General features: G+C 44.2%; 2 protein-coding genes across 2 annotated transcripts; one reads left to right on the forward strand and one right to left on the reverse strand.

Annotated features, from left to right (window-relative positions):
• Positions 1–7444: 7444 nt before the first annotated feature.
• RAD1 (RAD1 checkpoint DNA exonuclease) lies at positions 7445–13186 on the reverse strand. Its single transcript, XM_033086156.1, has 5 exons — positions 12921–13186; positions 10734–10842; positions 9876–10134; positions 9433–9531; positions 7445–9116 (listed from the first exon to the last, which is right to left on the reverse strand). Exons 1-5 carry the CDS (start codon positions 13113–13115, stop codon positions 8933–8935), a joined length of 846 nt encoding a protein of 281 aa, XP_032942047.1. The 5' UTR covers positions 13116–13186; the 3' UTR covers positions 7445–8932.
• A 73-nt stretch (positions 13187–13259) lies between these two features.
• BRIX1 (biogenesis of ribosomes BRX1) lies at positions 13260–18600 on the forward strand. Its single transcript, XM_033085049.1, has 10 exons — positions 13260–13469; positions 14163–14274; positions 15440–15483; positions 16081–16151; positions 16525–16574; positions 16671–16744; positions 16844–16894; positions 17152–17253; positions 17763–17891; positions 18202–18600. The coding sequence occupies exons 1-10, from the start codon at positions 13281–13283 to the stop codon at positions 18469–18471; spliced, it is 1092 nt and encodes a 363-aa protein (XP_032940940.1). The 5' UTR covers positions 13260–13280; the 3' UTR covers positions 18472–18600.
• Positions 18601–19045: the final 445 nt, after the last annotated feature.

Consider the following 19045-nt stretch of genomic DNA (forward strand, 5'->3'; position numbering starts at 1 on the left):
GAGAAGCTGCCAAGAGAGGGCAGTGGAGAAGCTGGCAGGAAATCCTTTGGCAGATGCCATTTCACTATACAGAGCTGATAAAGCTTCATATTCTATGAGTTTGCCTGAGAGTAGTGGGCTGGGAAGAAATAGGTAGGTGGTGTGTGATTTCAGTGCTAGGTGCTTCAGAGCTACATAAATTACCGCTGCAGTACTTATATTGTGTTTAGGTCACAAATCTGGTCTCTGGAGGGGTCTAGCTGAGTGGGGTACCAGCCTGGAGTGTGCAGAAGAGGGAAGGGTAAGCCAAGAGGCTGGAGTACCACATGGACATAGCTGGCTCATGGCACTGGAGCAGGGGGTTCATGTCATGCTGTTTGCCTGTCTGACCTTTGCCAGGGAGGCTCTTGCTTGGGTCAGCCCCACCAAAGCATCCTGGAGCTTTCTTCACACTAGTGCCAGCCCTCATCTGAGCAAGAGACAGACACAGAAGGCAGAGGCAATCTGCTTCTCAAATGTGGCAGAGACCCAAGTGCTACAGGGAAGAATGGCTGTCTCAGGTGGTGTGGTCAGGCTTCCCAGTGCAGGGCAGGTCCTGGAGCAGAGGCTGTCTCCCGTGGCTGTGGCTGTCTGGGGGTCAGGGCCTCAGTGTGCTGCTTGGGACCCAGGCTGCACAGCAGCTGTGCCTGGGGAGTAACTGTGTGGAAAAGCTCTGGAGGAGTTAGTTATGGAGGTTTCAGAGTAGCATAGGCAGATGTGATGTACCCCAGCACATGATACACAGGCACAGCAGTAACGCAGCAAATTTTTTCAAGCAAATACTAAAAGTACTGAATTTAATGTCAAAGCACAGTACAAGAGTTTGAGTACCTTGAAATCTTCATCTATACCATCACTTCGTTCTGCAGCCATGGGTGACTCTGCATGCTCATGGGTGCTCACCAGTTCTCAGCAGAGCATTTCATAGATGTGAAGTTTCAAATGGTTTTCTTCATCCCTGCTTCCTCCTCAGTTTGGATCCTTCACGATCCTTTTGAACATAAGTAACAGAGACTGGACTAAGCACAGACTAGAACCATGTTTTGATTTCACATCTTTGTTCTTCTCAGGGCAGTAACAAATTCATTCTCCTCAAAATTTCCTCAAAACCCCTGTCTTAGAATTACAGTGGTAAATTGCAGCTAAATAAAAATCAGTGATTTAGTAAGTGTCTACTAATTTGAGGAAGCCTGAGTTAAAATTTTTGTAACTACAGAGCAGGTCTACCAGCCAAGTCTGCTGCTGGCAAAAGTCATGTGCTTTGCCCAATAGCTGTTAGCTAGATTTTGTAAGCTTCAGTACTGTGTGACAAAACATCTTCTGGGAGAAATGACAGTCTATATCACATCAGACACGATGGTGGCATCCTGCATGGACTGTCACTAACATATAGCTCCTCTGATGACTGTTTTTTGCCTTTGCACAAGCAGCAAAGGTTTGTGCCAGTCCCCAGTCCTATGGGTGGCTTCAGGAGGGTCTGTTTCATATTACCACCCGTAGTTCCTGGGGCATTTTATCACAATGCATTTGTAGGTATTTACAAACCTTTGGCTGCCCTGACAGACGATAATTGATTTGATGAGTTTAACACAGGTATTTATGCAATCATCGGGCTTCCAGTCTATTTTAAAAGCCTGCTTGCATGCTGATCCGTCCAGATTCACAGTGTTGGCCCTCTTTGTACATTTTCCAACAGCCTGAAATGCTCAGACAGTTGGTAATGGGGCCTCCTACTAGCAGCTGGAGATTGGAAGCAGGCACATCTCAGTGACATCATCTCCTGCGAGGAGCTCGGGGCTGGAGCCCGTCTGCCCCTGTCCCCGCGGGTGGCCGTCTGCTCCTGCCTGCCTGGCTGAGCCCTGCACGGTTACGGTGTGCTGGTGTTAACCCTGCCCGGGGGATGCTGCAGCTGGTACCCAGTGACCCCCAGGAGACTGGCATTGCCCGCATCGAAACACCAGTGTGCCTCTGTGGGAAGCTGTTGCTCCACTCTAGTTGCCTTTCCCTTCGGAATTAGCCAAAATGCTCCTTACTGATGGCTGGGCTTGGGTCCACAGAACTCCTTCTGCATTCCCTGTCGTAGAACAGCAACAGTCCTCACCTGCTGGCATTCAGCAGCCCTGTGCGAAAACGTTTGGATACATTTGCTTCTTTGTAAACACTCTACTGCCCAACAGGAGTCATCCCCCGGTGCTGGATTAACCTCCATTTTCCAGACAAAAAAGAAAAAAACCTCAAAATATTCCTGAGAAAGAAACCTGGCATTCCTTCCCATCGGAGCCTCCCTCGCAGCTGGAAAACTGTGGGGAGTGACAACTCAAAGCACAAAGGTCTGCACTGCCCCATTCCTAGAAATAGGTTGTCTGGATTCTTGCTGTCTGAAGTTCAGCTCCCAAAAATGCAGTGCTGCGTTCAGCAGTGGTGGGGCCGCAGCTGGGTGTGAGCAGAGCTGGACAGATGTTGCAGACCCAGTGCACACATACCTGCGCAAATATCTCAGAGCCAGGCACCTGCAGGAAGGTGCCGGTGGGGAGGGCAGGTGCTCCCTTGGTTCTGCTGCTTCTGCATTGTCCCCTGCCCATGTGCAGAGGGTCTGGGAGCAGCTCTGGCCCCAAGCCCTGAACTGTCTGAGGGTGGCTCTGTGGTTTTCAGAGGGTGTCTGAAATTCTGGCTTCCCACCCACAGCTCAACCTGAATCTCGAATTCAGCTTGCAAACACAACTGCCTGCACCAGATGTATCCCTCAGCATTAGCAAATAAAGACATTAATGTTCATGGGCTACAAGGGACGTAGTTCTCTTATTAATTAGTATTCTATCTTCTATCCGTTTATGATTCTCTCGGTTCATATGCTAATTAGTCTGCACCCTCAGTCTTCATCTTTTGGCATGGTGGGCCATGAGTCAGTCTGTCATGATTTCTCCCTGCTGGAATTCTTTTTACCCAGTCAGAGTCAGTTTCAGCACAGTTGCTGAGTTGGCTTTATTAGTTTCTTCCTTATCTTGGTAGTTCTGCCATATGTCCCAGTGGCCTTAAAGTTTGCATTCTTTGTGCCTACCTGTTATCAATAGTACATCCTTCTTCCCATACCTCCCCCTAGGTATGAGATCCTTGAAGGTTAACAAGGCAATTCTGCCAACAAGTAATTTATCTTTCCAACACCTGGACATAACTTAGGGCTTGTTAGCTGCTATCTGTCTCACAGATTAAGTTTCCTTTCTGGTTGATTAGGGGTGCAAGTGCCTAATTGGGTGGAGTGGTTCCATGCCTCCCTTATGTTGCAAACCCATTACTGTATTCCACTGGCATTTACGGGGTAAAATCCAAACCTATGTTCAGACAGATTTCTTATCTCAGACCTCCAGCTTTGTACTCGCTTTTTTTTGTTTAGCTCCATGGTCCCATCTGAACTGGAAGGGGGTAGGAGGCTGCTCAGTTTTCCACTGAGAGTTTAATCCACTAGAAACACAGGCCCACACCCACTACCCCACCTCAAACGCTGATGAGGTGGGGGTGAAAGTGGGAGTGAAATTCCCATTGTCTCTCTGCTCAGATTTTCAACGTTATTACAAAAGATTTTCCTGGGCAATGCTGCCCTTCCAAGACTCCCTTGGATGCATTCCTCCAAAATACTCACATGGATTGACGTTCACAGTCAGGGTGGACATTCAAGCCCACTTCTCACTTCTGTGGAAGTCTATTACTCCACGGAAATCAGAGCTGTGTGGGGACCCGCCTGCATCTCCCTCCAATCTCCCTCCAACACTCTGCCTGGAAGAGCCCTTGCAATCAGCTGTAACAATGCTAATGCACTGCCCTGTTGTCCTTAGACCCAGCTAAGGGCAGAAGCAGGGCAGAAAAAGGCTGAAACCCCCTGTAACCTCTTCCATTTATACCTAAACAGTCCTGGCCCCCTCAAACAGCGATTCACATAAAAATGAGGTTTTGTCTCAACAAGAGGGCATCAAGTAACTGAATAGCAGCATTTTAAAAATAATTCTAGTATTTGCTCAGTTTAATGTTAGTGTTCTTTAATGTTAATGCTCATCAAAAGCACTGCTTAGTGCTACTACACACAGTTTCTACATATTTATTTTGGTAAGACCCACCTACCTGCTGGACTCTTCAAGCTGTTACAAAATGAGGTTAAAAACTGACACCTACAGGAAACAGCATATGGCTTACCCCAGCTCTTCCAGCTGCTCCATAACCTCACTAAAGACTCATCTAGTCAAGTACACAAGAGTACTATTTCCTTGTAAATCCATGTGTAAATAAATAACAAAAACTAATTTAAATGAAAACTAAACATCTGATTCTTTTCCACCACAACTTTAAAACAAGAGTTGTAGAACTGAATTCCTGGGGAATTCTGTGCTTTATGGATCCAAATTGTTGTAGAAAGCCAAGGAGACACAAAAATTCAACATGTTGAGAGGCAGGAGATAACAGTAGTACCAGCACTGATGGCATTTTGTTGCATAAAGATTGTCAGGATCAGGAGCCAAAGGCATTATTTTGATTTCTGGAATCTTCAAAGACTGGTAGGGACCCAAGGCCTATTGGCAGTAGTTTTCTGGTAGAATCAAAGAAGGACCTTCTTGAAGACCTGAGGTCAGTTCCTACTCTGAAAATCACAAATCAAAATAATTGGAGGGAAAATCACTTGCCAGTTTTGTTGCCTCTGGATGTGAGATGCCCACAGCCCCCAGTGCTGCTCATCCGAGGTGCCAGGCAGCACCCACCACAGCTGAACCCAGGGGGAAGGCACTGCTTACAGCACCCACCAACATCACAGGACAAGTAATTCTGAGTATAGTAATTTCACGATTATAAGCCGCACCATTTTGACTAAAATTTTGGTCCGAACCCAAAATGCAGCTTGTAATCAGGTGTGGTTTATATACGGACAAAGAACAAAAAGTTGCTGTTTTAGTTTGGAGGACAGGTGTCTGCTGAGAAAGACAGGAACTTCTCTTTGAAATGGAGAATGTAAACCCCCTCCCTCCAAATTACCGCAATTTTGAAATCAAGGAGCTTTCAGGCAAAGATATGGGAATTAGGAATAACAGTTCTTTACTAGGGAAATTAAAATAGAAATACAGTACTACAAAGAAACAAACTCCAAACCCTGACAAAGTCAGAGTACAACCTGACACCCCGTCAGGCAGGGTGTTGGTAGCAGTCCCATTAAATGGTGGCTGCATCCTCTTGCAGTGACAGATGTGATTCAGTTGGAGCAGTGCTCCTGTAGAAGGTGCAGTTTCCCTCTGGAGGTCCAGTGGTGATGTGGAGAAATCCGGTTTTCCTCTGGAGTCCAGTGGAGAAAGGGGCTCCCTTAGTGTCCCAAAACCTCTGTTTTTATCTTGGTAAGAAATGTTGGGTTCTTTTCCTTGGCTGGAGCAACTTCCAATGGGATGCAGTAATTTTATCAGTCACAGTGGGACTCAATGGCCATTAGCAGAAAATTACTGGCTGGAGGAAGGATGGGTTGTGAAAAGATAAAGAACAATGCCCTGCCTGGTTTCAATGGATAGTCCATTAGCAGAATATCTGCCATTGAGATAAGGATCACTGCCCCCACCCTCAACAGATGGTGATAGAATAGATACCTTTTATCACACTCTGTATTGTAATGTGCGGCTTATAATCAGGTGAGGCTTATATATGTACAAAGAATGAAAAGTTGCCGACACCCGGAAGTGCGGCTTGTACTCAGTGCGGCTTATAATAATGAAATTACTGTACTTGCATGCACAGTTTTTAAATAAAGCAGGTGGGCAATATCTGAGTTATGACAAGCCTCCTCTTTGATCTACCAAAAGAAAAAAACACGAGCTGAACATTTCTTCTGCTGCAGGTTTCCCATAGTTTAAAGTCTTGTTAAATAGCAAACAAAATATAGTAAAGGTACAGTAATTTCACGAATACAAGCCGCACCATTTTGACTTAGATTTTGCTCTCAAACCGGAAATGCGGCTAATACTCAGGAGCGGCTAATATGTGAATAATTTTCTGACATTTACAACCCCAGAAGTGCCAGCCAGGGTGCTGAGCCAAGTGCCTGCCAGTAAAACCCAGGATTTCGCGATTGTTACAAACTGGATACTGTGTTGCGTAGCGGGTGGGGCCAGCACAGCGCCGGCAGCGTGGGGGGAGGGAGGGAGGCAGGGGAGTTTCCTACTTCAGGCTGCGGAGAGGCTGTGCTGACATCCCCATGGCTCAGGGAGGAGGCGGGGGCTCCGCCCCCGCTCTCCGCCACCGCGGCGGGAGCGGGGCCGGGGCGAGCAACCCCAGAGGCGGTGGCCAGCCCCGAGCGGCCCCGCCGAGCGGTCCCACCGAGCTGGGCCACCTGGCCCCGTCAGCAGCCCCGAGCGGGCCGAGCCTGCACAGCCCGAGCCGAGCCAGTAAACCCCACCCTGCTGCGGTTCCGTTACTATTTGGCAACTTTGTTGCACGTGGGTCCTCGCTGCGATCGACAGAGCAGCTTGTATTCGTGAAATCACTGTAACCTGAGTTCTGGATCCCATGCAAAGTGTAGCAGGATATCTAATGCAGCAATGGATATCTGCAGAATTTAGGTAACTTATTAGGTCAAAAAGACGCAGTGCCCTTCCAGTCATCATCCTCCTCTTCACCCTTTTTATTTTACTGTGTTTGAACGCAGAAATGTAACTGAATGCATCCCAGATGGATCCTGAATCAATTCACTGCCTTTCAGCACCAAATCTTTAACCCAGACTTCCCATGTTCTTGTCTCCCTAAAACCATATCCATGAAGTCAAAAGCGCACAAGCACTCCCCCACCTCTGGGAGCCTAGGCCAGGACTCAGCCTATTTGGGGTACAGACATTGGCTCCTGCACAAACCATATGGGTCTTTGATACATTTATTTTATAATTTATTAAATGCAAGTTATTTTTAAGTATTTTGTGGTGTTCTAACTTCTTAGGGTATTACTTCCATGATCACAATTGGTAGGCTAATAATTAAAAGCACTATTTCAAGAAGTAACACAATACATCTGTAGGCAATTACATAAAAATTCTAATGTTAAGCCACAATTCCTGAACACAATACAAGAAAGTCAGATATTCTAAAATAAATCACACCAAGAAAGTGGCGTGTTCTACTTCCTTTTTATCCTGTTGCCCAGGGATTATGTACATCATCCTGGATACTAGTAGTCAGGGATAGCATTAATAATTCCCAACGAGACCGTAACTCTTTTCTCATTGAAGAAATCAACACACTAAGCCAGAAGGACCTTCATTTATACTTGTCCTGAGTATACTTTAGTTTTAAAAAAACACCCAGCATATAAAAGTAATTTAGAATATTAGGTATCTATGTCAGCCTTGTAGTTTAAAAATTTGTTTCTAAATTTAATTTATAAATATAAATGTAAAAATTTATATATAAACTATTAACTTTACTGTAAACTTTATTGCAATAAATGGATGATTTGCACAAAAAATAACAAAAGTGAACTGTTAACACTGTATATTACAAAAGCATACTCTTGCATACAATAAGCAAGAGGTGAAAAATTATCCACAAAAGCATTTTAAACTTAAAATAAACCCAAAGGGTTCTGTTGACCTGTGGAGCAATCAGCTTGGTAACATATGAACACAGTTTTCCATAGAAAACAAAGCAAGACGTCATCTGACAAACAACAAAACTATACCAGAGTCTAAAGCTGCAGAAACCTCCTGCAGGTTGGTGACTCTTCAATCACATCCCACAGTAGAGAGGCAGGGAGGGCTCAGTCTCTGTGTGTGATCTGCAGACTCTGCATCTAGTCCAGTGCCTGGCTGTTCCCAGGTACTTCCCATTCTGAGCAGGTTGGTTGGTATGAAAGGACAAGTGCAGTTTTGACCTAAGCACAACCCATTTGCTGCTCTGGAGCTGGGACATTGCAGAGAACTGCCCAGGAACCACACCCCCTTTCAGCGAGCATGAGGTCAGCCCCATTTTTAGCAGTGATTTGAAAACACTGCTCCAATGGGACACAGGCAGATACCCCCCTGCTGCAGTTCAGGAGCAACTCCTGTTGCTGAAAAAGGCTACTGAGAAAGCAAACAAGTTTTATAAATAATTTTCAATCTCAACCTTTTCTCTCTCACTATTGTTAACACCACCAGTATAGAGCAGCAGAGTAGGAATAGGGACATGAATATTCAAAAACAGCTCAGCTGCAGCATTTTTGCAGATGTGTAATAAACCACTGATCCAAAACAATGATGTTGCCAGAACAGTTACGAGTAATGAGTCAGTAAATCCTGGCTTCTATATCAATTTACCAATTCAACATCAATTTGCAGACAAAATGGTAAATTGGTGTCAGATGGAATTCCAAGGAATTGAGTTATATTAAGAATTAATCAAGATGAGGAGAAGCTTAATGGCTTCACTGACACAACATATCAGCATTTGCCAGCAAGAAACCACCTGCTGCTATTAAGAGATCAGCTTGAAAATGTTGTTCTCTTTCAAGACAAATTTGGTTTTAAGTCACTGAAAGTTAACTGGCTAATATACAACCAGTATTCAGACTTTCCCTTGTGTAATTGCTTACTAAAAGCCAAAGACAAAAAACGTAACACAAACAAAAATTCTTGGAGAACATTGTAAAAAGCATAAATGTATTACACGAACAGTACTTTAACATCTGTGCTGGAAGCAATGTCTATAGGACATGAACTCCCCTTTCTGCTTTTTCAGCTTCAGTTTGAGTCAAGGCTAAAAATGTTTGCAGTGGAAGAAAATGAAAGTCTTCAGCTTTCTTATTCCAGAGTTTAAAAATAAAGACAATATTAACTCTATCAAACTTTACAGCTTTCATTTAGTTTTGTAAAAAAATATAGTATTTTATGTAACAAAAATATATTAGAGACACTAGCACACACACCTACAGTTCTGCCTCACTGATGTTCTCATCAGGGCAACAATAGTATTCCACAAAACAGATCTGTCCATCTTCATTCCTAATCATATACTGCAGTGAAAGAAATCCTTGAGCATCTGTTCGAATAGATACTTTACAAGACAAAGCCAGTGCCTTTGTGGATGGTTTAAGCAAAGAAATCTTGTACCTGCAGGAGAAAAAACAGTAATATGAAAAAATACATTGTGCAAAGAGGAGCTGAAACATTAGTAACGAATAAAGACCCAGAATAAACAAAAAACCAATTAAGAACATGCTTATTTGGTCTTTACCTGGTGGCAACATTAAACTGTCCCAGTCAGCACTTAGCTTTTGATTACAGACACAGACTTTTATCAGATGGGGAGTATTTTTGCTCCTCATACTAATAAAATAAATGTTACAGTAATGCAAAAACACTTTTTAAACTTCCCATCAAGAATGCATGACCTAGTATAGAGGGCATCAGTGACACACTTTCTAACCTGTTTGTCTGGGTCTGGGTACAGTGGAATGCTTCCATCAAATCAGAGTCCCTAGGGTAGTCTAGATGTGCACTTCCAGCATTTCCAAAAGTTGATAACCTGGAAGACAAAAAGCACCATCTCAAAATACCTGATGAGAGCTTAAAAACTCATCAAACTGAGTCATTGTTCATATCTCAATGAATGTTTCACAAAACACTGCTGCTTGTTTCACTTTATTTAATCAAAAAAGCTAAACTCCCCACACCAGCCTCACATTTACCAGGTTGTCAAAACACTCATTACCATGTTAATTAGAGTACCTACTGTGATTTGCTATACTCATTACAATTCTTCCTGAAATGAATCACTATTTTAAACAGTTCCCCTCTCTCCACTGTGAAAACTTCCAGTCCTCACCAAAGGAAGCTATGAACATTTGAGTTGAAAGCTGTTACTAGTACCTGAAGTAGGGTTTATCTGGAGACATGGTAATCTGCAGAACTTCACTGGTCATATCCAGTTCAGCAAATGCTTCTCGTAGTCCCTCTGACTGCAGGATAATTTTATTAACAACCTTTGTACTGCAGAAATCAAAATCTAACAACTCATCAGGTTCTTGAGTGTTGATTTTGCACACTGTTACTACTCCTCCTTCTTCCAAGAACAGCACCAGGGGATACCCATAACCACGGTAACACATTCTAAGGGCCGTTGATGTTCCTGAAAAAGAGAACATCCCATAGAGAGCATAGCTAGTACATTTGACCACTTTAGAAAACTCCCTTTTCTGGCACAAGGGGAACAGATAAATTTGATCGACCTTGTTTGGTCCAGCCTCCAATACGTTACTGAAGCACACTTAGTGCTGCCTCCTAGACACCCTCTGAAATGCTAATAGTTACGCAGTAAAATTAAATTACTTGTGTGTAGACTCAAATCCAATAATTTCACCCATCAGACAGGAAACACCAGCTGTGACAATGAAGACATGTCACAAACAGTTCAGAGAAATTGGAAAATGCTCAAGGTACTGTGGCTCTCACCATCTTTCCTTACTGTTCTGCAAATCCAAACTGAAGTTGATGCAGTTGAGCTTGTGCTGCCTTTCTGTTGCAGGTTATCACCACCCAAATCTCTGGTTTCCCAAAATCACAGTGCTCTTTAGTACACTCTATTTAGATCTTTAGGTCAGCCACAACCAAAACTGCAGAGGAATGAGGAGTTCAAGACAGAGCTGTGGGGGTAGAACTGCCCAGAAAGCTGTTGTGGTAGCACTCCACTCCACCTGAGTACATGGATTCATGGAAAATGTACCACACCTGGCAAGGAGCTGGTTCCAAAAATGGTGAGGCAGTCCAGAAGAACAGACAAACTGATCCGGAACATCACTGATTCCTCCTGAACAGAAAATTCCTGAAAAATTTCTGCCTGCAAGTTAAAGCAGAGACATGAAAAATCCACAGTTTCTGCAATTATTTTAGTTTGCACTTCAGAGTTTTCCTTTCAGAAATCAGTGCAATACAAAGTGATTTCTACATGCAATACGACATCGATTATAGAAAAAAGTGTCTTCATCTCAAACCTAGGAAAATACAATCATGCCACGCTTGAAATAAGGTAGGATGGCATAAACATGAAATCCTAAACACTTGTCTTTTACGGTTTAAGCACACGCCACAAACGTTAAAGCCTAGAGGCTCTTACTTCTGGAGCTGGAAACATTCAGGGAACTATACAATGTATCACCCTTCTCCAGTAACAACACTTGGTTTTTTTATGCTCAGAGAATGAATAAACATTCTGAACACTAGGTACATAACAACAGAACAGTGACTTCACCACTCTGAAATAGGTGCTGAACCCTGCCTTTGACTACCAAACTGCTCCATGCTATACTGTTTGTCACCAGCTCTCACTGCTCTGTGGCACCTACAAAGAGATAGAGTATCTCAGAAATAAAGCACGGTGGCATTTTGGAAAAACTGCTTTTGGAAAAGTAATTTCTTATTCTCCTGCAGCCAGGAGGGAAAACTGGGGTGCTTTGAGCACAGCACAAACATCTTCAATCAAGTGTCTGTGAATCTACTGTTTCCCAGTTAACACAAATCATCTCATCAGCTCATCTTTGGGATGAGCTATAAAAGCATTTAAAGAGGGGATACCATGAGCGCCTGTTTGCACAACTGAGCCCAGCACGGCCAGAAGGAGCTGTGAGTTCGGCAGGCACCAACACATCAGACGAGGGTACAAACCCACGACACTGTGAGCTGCGCAGGGGTGTACTGGGTGCGAGGTTTGGAACTCCAGCAGCATGGAGCTCCCATAAACAAGGGCAGCCTCACCTTCCTCCATGCCAGCTCAGGCACCTCTGCCGTGGTTCCAGCAAAGCCTCCCCTTCTCTGCAGGTGAGCACATGGAATTGTTATGGTTGGATGTAATCTCTGGAGATCATCCAGTCCAACCCCTCTGCCAAGGCAGGGTCACCTCAAGCAGATGACACAGGTACACACCCAGGCGGGGTTTGAATGCCTCCAGAGAGGGAAATTCCACAACCTCCCCGGCATTCTCCTCCAGTGCTCTCCAGCCTTAGTGTAAAGAAGTTCCTCCTCATGTCGAGGTGAAACTTCAGTGTTTTAGTTTATGCCCATTGCTCTCCTTCCTGCCACTGTTCACCATTTTCTTGGCACCCATCTTAGAGATATTTGTATGTGTGATAATTGATAAAAGATTTGTGTTAATCATAAAAGCATTGAGGTTTGTATAAACCAGAATACTAAGGTCTGAAGTGACACTTGGTAGAGGAAAAATGTGATTAAATCATTCTGTTTTAAATCCCCCTGTTATGAATATTATGTTTCTAAACAATTTGTATCTACTACCAGTTTGTAAAAGCAGACTTTCCAATAGTCCAATAGATTACGCCAAATCAGACTTCCTGCCATTGTTTTATCAATGACTGCCTATCTATGAAAACCAGAACCTCCCAACTTCTGCCGGTTTTATCTACCAAGACCAGATGGTTACCTGTGGGACTGACTCCCAGAGACTTTTACATGGATGTTTATTTCGGCCACCACTGCTTGCCTGGCAAAATTATGACACCAAGAAAACAAAAATTATTGATTGCCACACTTTAAGAAGAAGCTGCAAACCAAGATTCGACGGAGCATGGAGTGGGCAGTGACCCCTCATGCCTCCCCAGCGCTGCTTTGCTCTGTTCATACAAAATAAAGCAATCTAAATTTTGCTTAAAAATTGAGACTTCTTTCTCTTTTATAACATATGCATTTATGAGATTCTTTCTCAGTCTGCTCTTCTCCAGACTAAACAGGCCCAGCTCCCGCAGGCTCTCCTCACAACACAGATGCTATGGTCCTTTAGTCATCTTTGTGGCCTCCGCTGGACCTTGCCCAGTGGCTCCTCGTCCTCCCGATGCTGCGACAGGGGCGGTAACCTGAGCAAGGCGTGTAGCAGCCGTGCCCTCCCCCTCGCCGACGTCCCCGTACCTGGATGAAGGCGTTGGCCTGGATGCACTTGGCATCCTCCACGGTGACGCGCAGCCCGCTGGCCGTGGCCAGGCAGGTGGCGTGGTCCTGGAAGTGCACGGCCCGGAGAAGGCTAGACAGGTGCCGGGCATTGTCCAGGCTGGCGGACAGCGCGTAGCGCTCGCCGCTGGCGGGCGGCTGCGCCGAGAACGGCATGGCCGGAGCGGGAGCACAGCGGGCGGAGCGCAGGAAGCGCAGCGGGGCGCGGGGAAAGGGAGCACAGCCCCTGAGGGCGCAGGAAGTGAGATCAGAGTCTCGCCGGAACCGGAAACGCGGGCGCCGGAAACGTGACACCGGAAGTGGGGCTGGCGGGTAGCGAGCATGGCGTGGGGACGGATGGCGGCCAAGAGGAAGCGTGGAGCGCTGCCCGCGGGGAAGGCGAAGCGCGCCAGGAGCGCCCCGGGCGCGGGCGAGGCGGCGCCGGAGGGCGGCCCGCGGGAGCGCAGCATCCCGCCGCAGGAAAACAGCGGCCCGCCGCAGGAATATAGCATCCCGCCGCCCGTGTCCCAGGTACCACCACTCGGCCCGGGGCACCGGCCTCCCCTCCGCACGGGGCTCGGCTGTCTAAGGGAGCACGGCTGCTAAGCCGGGACAGAGAGGGTTATTCGAAATCACTTATGAACAAGTAAAAGTAGACATGGCGGTGCGTTGTTTACGTGGGAATGCGCAGAAAGCGCTGTTCTGGTCCATGTCGATGATTTGTGTTAGCTCAGTCTCAGAGGTATTTGAAAGAGTTAGGCAATTCTGTTGTATACAGAGGCTGTATGAAATTGAGCCTGTTTCTTTTAGGGATCATACGGAGAAGGTTTTGAAAAGAATTTGCTTGTAAGAAAAACGTAAAGTATTGCGTGTAAACTCAAAGACTTCGCAATATCCATAGGATAACCTGGGCTGTGCTCTGGGGCTGTTCCTGAGCCCATTTTGCAGGAAAATAAGCGATGCACGTGGCTGTTTAGTACTTCGGTGGCAGTGAAAGGCTGTGCCTGGAGTGGATCAGGATAAGGACAGTTCCTTCTGCAAAAGCAGTGCCCCTCTGCTCTGTCTCCACTCTTTCTGAGAGCGTGGTTCTGTCTGGGTGGGCAGATAAAAACAAAACTTCTTGCTGTGTCTTTCTGTATTTACTGTCCAAACTTTTATTTTTGCTGCGTTATAGCAGTATTGAGACTAGAAGCTTCCCACATAACCGTTGTGTATTTTTCCTAGGGCAAATGGAAAAACAAGGAGCGAGTGCTGATATTCTCCTCGCGTGGAATTAATTTCAGAACAAGACATCTAATGCAGGACTTAAGGACATTGATGCCTCACTCTAAAGCAGGTGGGGGTTGAACATCATTCCTAACTTAGACTATGAGAATACAGTAAATTCACGAATACAGGCCGCACTGAGTATAAGCCGCATCTCTGGGTGTTGGCAAATATTTCGTTCTTTGTCCATAAATAAGCCGCACCTGAATATAAGCCGCTCTGTCGTTCGCAGCGAGGACCCACGTGCAACAAAGTTGCCAAATAGTAACAGAACCATGGCAGGGCGGGGTTTACTGGCTGAGCTAAGGCTGTGCAGGCTCAGCCCGCTAGGGGCTGCTGACGGGGCCAGGTGGCCCAGCTCGGCGCTGCCACTCGGGGCTGGCCACCGTCTCTGGGTTCGCTTGCCCCGGCCCCGCTCCCACCGTGGCACCGGCCGGGCACGGAAAGCGCGCCTCGCTCATGCCGTGGCGCCGGCCGGGCACGGAGCACCTCCTGCTCCCGCCACGGTGGCGGAGGGCGGGGGCAGAGCCCCCCCTCCTCCCCGAGCCACGGCAATGGCGGCGCGGGGCCCCCGCCGGCTCCCCAGGCCACGGCAATGGCGGCGCGGGGCCCCCCCGTCCTCCCCTGGGCTGCAGCAGAGGAGGGAAGAAGAGAGCTCTCCTGCCTCTCTCCCCGCCCCCCGTGCTGCCTGCAGGGAGCCAGGGCAACAGAGTAAGACCTTGTAACAATCACGGAATGCTGGCTTTTACTGGCAGGTGCTTGGCTCGGCGCCCTGGCTGGCACGTCTGGGGTTGTAAATGTCAGAAAATTATTCACATATTAGCCGCCCCCGAGTATTAGCTGCACTTCTGGGTTTCCACCAAAATTTTTGTCTAATTGCTGAGGCGTGTATTCATGAAATTACTGTAATTTTACGCCAAGAGCTCCGAGCAACCAGTTTTTTATTTTAAATAAATGTGGTACAGAAGAGTTTTGAAGAAATTTTATCTTAAACAAGCACCTTTTGAGCCAACAAGTACAGCAATTGTTGCATCATGATATTTTCTGGTGAATTCTATGGCATCAGTCCCAAACCTGCACAGTTAGTTTTGTTGCTATGTTTATTTATTCCATAGCATGACAGAAACAATTTGATAATTACCCTTGCGTTTATAGACTACTAATATTTTTGCAAAAAATGTTACTGTTATTAGAATCTCTTGTATTAAATTCTAAATGTTGTTTTTGTCTTCCAGATACTAAAATGGACCGTAAAGATCAGTTATTTGTAATCAATGAGGTAATTCAGGATTTATCTTGGTGCTTCTTTAATTTATTTTATTTTCTATGGGAATTCAATGTGCAAGGGAAAGGGGCAGCCAAGGTCAAAGTGTGACTTCATAGATGAAAATTATGGTTATCCATAAAGCACTCATGTTTAAACACAAAGTTGACTTTTGATAAATAAAACCAGAATGAAACTTTTAATTAGATACAGATTTTCATTGTGAAGAAATACAACATAATGTGCTTTTCTGTGTAGGTAAGAGGTGTAGTACAGCTTATACTTGAACAGTGCAGGACACAAATACACAGCCAGCCCAAATTTAGTAGGACATTGCTGGTTCTGAGCCTTGAACCTAATGTCTCAGCTCCTGCTCTTGTGTTTGTATGCTGGAGAGCTTATCACGTTGTTTGTAGCTTTAATGAAGTTATTACTCCTTGTAGTAAGTACATGAGATTTTAAAAAAAAACATAACCAAAATTTGGTATCAGTAAGTGTCATTTACAAGATCTTGCTTTTTAAAGAGGGAAAAATAATAGAGAGGAATGTGGAAAGTTTAAAAAAATGTCTTCAGAATGTTTGTAGACAGCTAATTTGGTGTTGTTTTTGTAGGTATGTGAAATGAAGAACTGCAATAAGTGCATATTTTTTGAAGCCAAAAAGAAACAGGATCTCTACATGTGGTAAGGAAATGTTCTGTTACATTTCTGGTTATAGCTGCAGGTTCTTCAGTTCTAACTGAAGCTTCCTGCTGTAATAGTGAAGATGTATGAATAGTGCTGCTTAGTTAAACTTGTTCTAATATTGCACTTTTGTGGATAGTGCAAATTTACAGTGCATGAGCAGCTTTTGGAGACTGTTTGCAGAAGCATTTTACAAAATCATTTAGAAAAAAGTGTTTATGAGCGTGTTGAAGGAGCTCAGTACAGCTATAAAAGTGACAGAAACTACTTCAGTGCAGGAATAACTCTTGGGATGTAGTGTGGAAATCCAGCATGTCTTCTGGCTGCTGTTAACATTTTTCTTTCTCTCTTCCCCACCACCTGTCCTCTGCAGGATTTCAAACACACCACAGGGACCATCTGCTAAATTCCTGGTGCAGAATGGTAAGCTAGTGAACATTATTGTGTTTGTATTTTTGTTGTTTTGTTTGAAAGGTTTTTTATAAGTCATAACTTTTTTTTTTTTTTTAAATCACTTAGTTCACACACTGGCTGAATTGAAGATGACAGGAAATTGCCTAAGGGGTTCAAGACCCCTTTTGTCTTTTGATCCAGTAAGTACAGATTTTATTTCATTTTGGTATATTTTTATTCTTTTTGCATGACTATTGCATTTAGACTTGTATGTAAAATAACATTTTTATTCTTTGTAGATATTTGACCGGGAACCACACTATGCTCTGCTAAAAGAGTTGTTTATTCAGGTCAGTCTAGTTCTGGTGTTTCTTCATTGGAAGTGTTTTTTGGCAGTTTTTTTCAAGTAGCAGTTTTACACTTCTGAACTTCAAAAAGATCGTAAAGGATTTGGATCATTTTCTTATGATTAGACTCAGACACTTTTTCTTAAGTTTTGGGTAACTTGGGTTTGGGATCTTAGTAAATTAAAAGGAGTTGAAAATGAGCCATTTATGTTTGACCTCTTTGAAGCGCAGATGTTCAGAAACTCTGCCTTTTATTACAGATATTTGGTACACCACAGTACCACCCCAAAAGCCAACCATTTGTTGATCATGTTTTCACCTTCACCATCACTGATGAAAGGATCTGGTTTCGCAATTACCAGGTGAGTAGTCTGTCTTAGCTCTTCAGAAGGAGGTCAGTGGAGTAATTTCATAACAAATCCATTAATTAAGATAAGACAGTAATCATTATTATTGTTATTGGAACATACCAGCCCCTGGTGCTTGCAGATTCAGTGTCCTTAAATGATTTACCTAATCCCATATCTCTGGAGAGATCTGTTTCACTGAACTTGCATTCACTGAGTCGTGATTCTGTGAGGGATGTCTTGGTAGCAGGATGTACTACCCAAGGCCTAAACTGTGCCTTAACCTAAATTGCTGCTTTGACAAAGTTCTACCTTTCTGTAGAAGGAATTGACAAATACCAAGTACTGCAAAAGCTTGCTTGAATTTCAAAGAACTGGTTTATGTACAGAACTGGGTTTATAGACATCTAGTTAATCAGGTACCATATCTCAGGTTTTAATTAAGTGTTATTACAGGATGCCTGCAAGGTCATGTGCTTTGATTCAATCTGTGAGAAATGGAGAAAGTTTTCTTTTTATTGCAGATAATAGAAGAAGATGCATCTCTAGTTGAAATTGGGCCTCGTTTTGTCCTGAACCTTATAAAAATCTTCCAAGGTAGCTTTGGAGGACCAACTCTATATGAAAATCCTCATTACCAGTCCCCAAATATGGTAAGCAGCTCTGTCTTTGTTTTCTATTTATATAGCAACAACTTTGAAAACCACCCTTGCAGTCAGTCTGTGCCAGAGCATCAAGTATGCTTTTCCCCATGACTCTTTGTAGTGCCCTAAACTGATGACAGTTTGAGAGCAGAGTAGTTTGGTAATCATGTAATGAATGCAGGAGTCAGGTCAGCTGAAAAGATGGCATTACACTGAGGGTCTTGACAATTAAGCAGAGAAATTAGCATGTGTTTCTTTAATACCAGATTTCTTCCATATTCCTTGGAGCATGATGAAATTTCAATTCTTATTTTTATAGCATCGCCGGCTGTTAAGATTGTCAGTGGCAGCTAAGTTTAGAGAGAAGCAGCAAGTGAAAGAAGTGCAAAAGATTAAGAAAAAAGGGACTAAGGTCCTTGTTGAAGAAGATCCTACTGAAGTGGTCTTTGAGACTCCAGCTGAAGAGAAGCCAGTGGAAATACAGCTTGTGAAACCAGAGTCAAAGCCAATTGTTAAAGATAAGAAGAAGCTACGCAAAATTCAGAGGAAGAAGCAAAAAAAGCTATTCAGAACTGAAGGGTCTGCATAGGTGGTACAAGGGATGAAACTTTATACAATATCAACTGAATATTGTAAATATTTGAATTTGTGTGTCTGAACCTCAGTTTTTAATTAAACAAAACTTGTTTTTCTTTATAAAGATTGAGTTTGCATTCTTCTGTTGTCTTCTGGGATTCTGGGTTTTGAGAAATAACACAACATCCCATTCAACCTGGCATTAAACACTTCAGGGATGGGTCATCCACAGCCTCTCTGGACAACTTCTCTGGAGCTATTTCTTTATTACATGCCTTTAATCTAGTTCACAGTTCTTGACCTCATGACCTGGTTCTTCCACTGACTAGTTCTGTCTTGCTATGCACTCCCTCAAACTTCCTTGTGTTTTCGAAGTCTTGCTTGTGCCCTGTTTCTATCTGATTACTCCGTTTCAATTTCCATCATCTTAATGCTGAAAGGACACAACTGTCTCAAGAGGAAGCTGACCTGTGAGGGAAATCCCATATAACTTGAGCAGCAAAGTGTTCTGTTGCTAATGATTGGAAAGAAAGACTGATGAATATATGGGCAGGTGCTCAGTTCACATAGTCTATCACGTAGACACA

Source organism: Catharus ustulatus, chromosome Z (genome assembly GCF_009819885.2).
Source record: "Catharus ustulatus isolate bCatUst1 chromosome Z, bCatUst1.pri.v2, whole genome shotgun sequence".
In the NCBI taxonomy this organism is placed as follows: domain Eukaryota; kingdom Metazoa; phylum Chordata; class Aves; order Passeriformes; family Turdidae; genus Catharus; species Catharus ustulatus.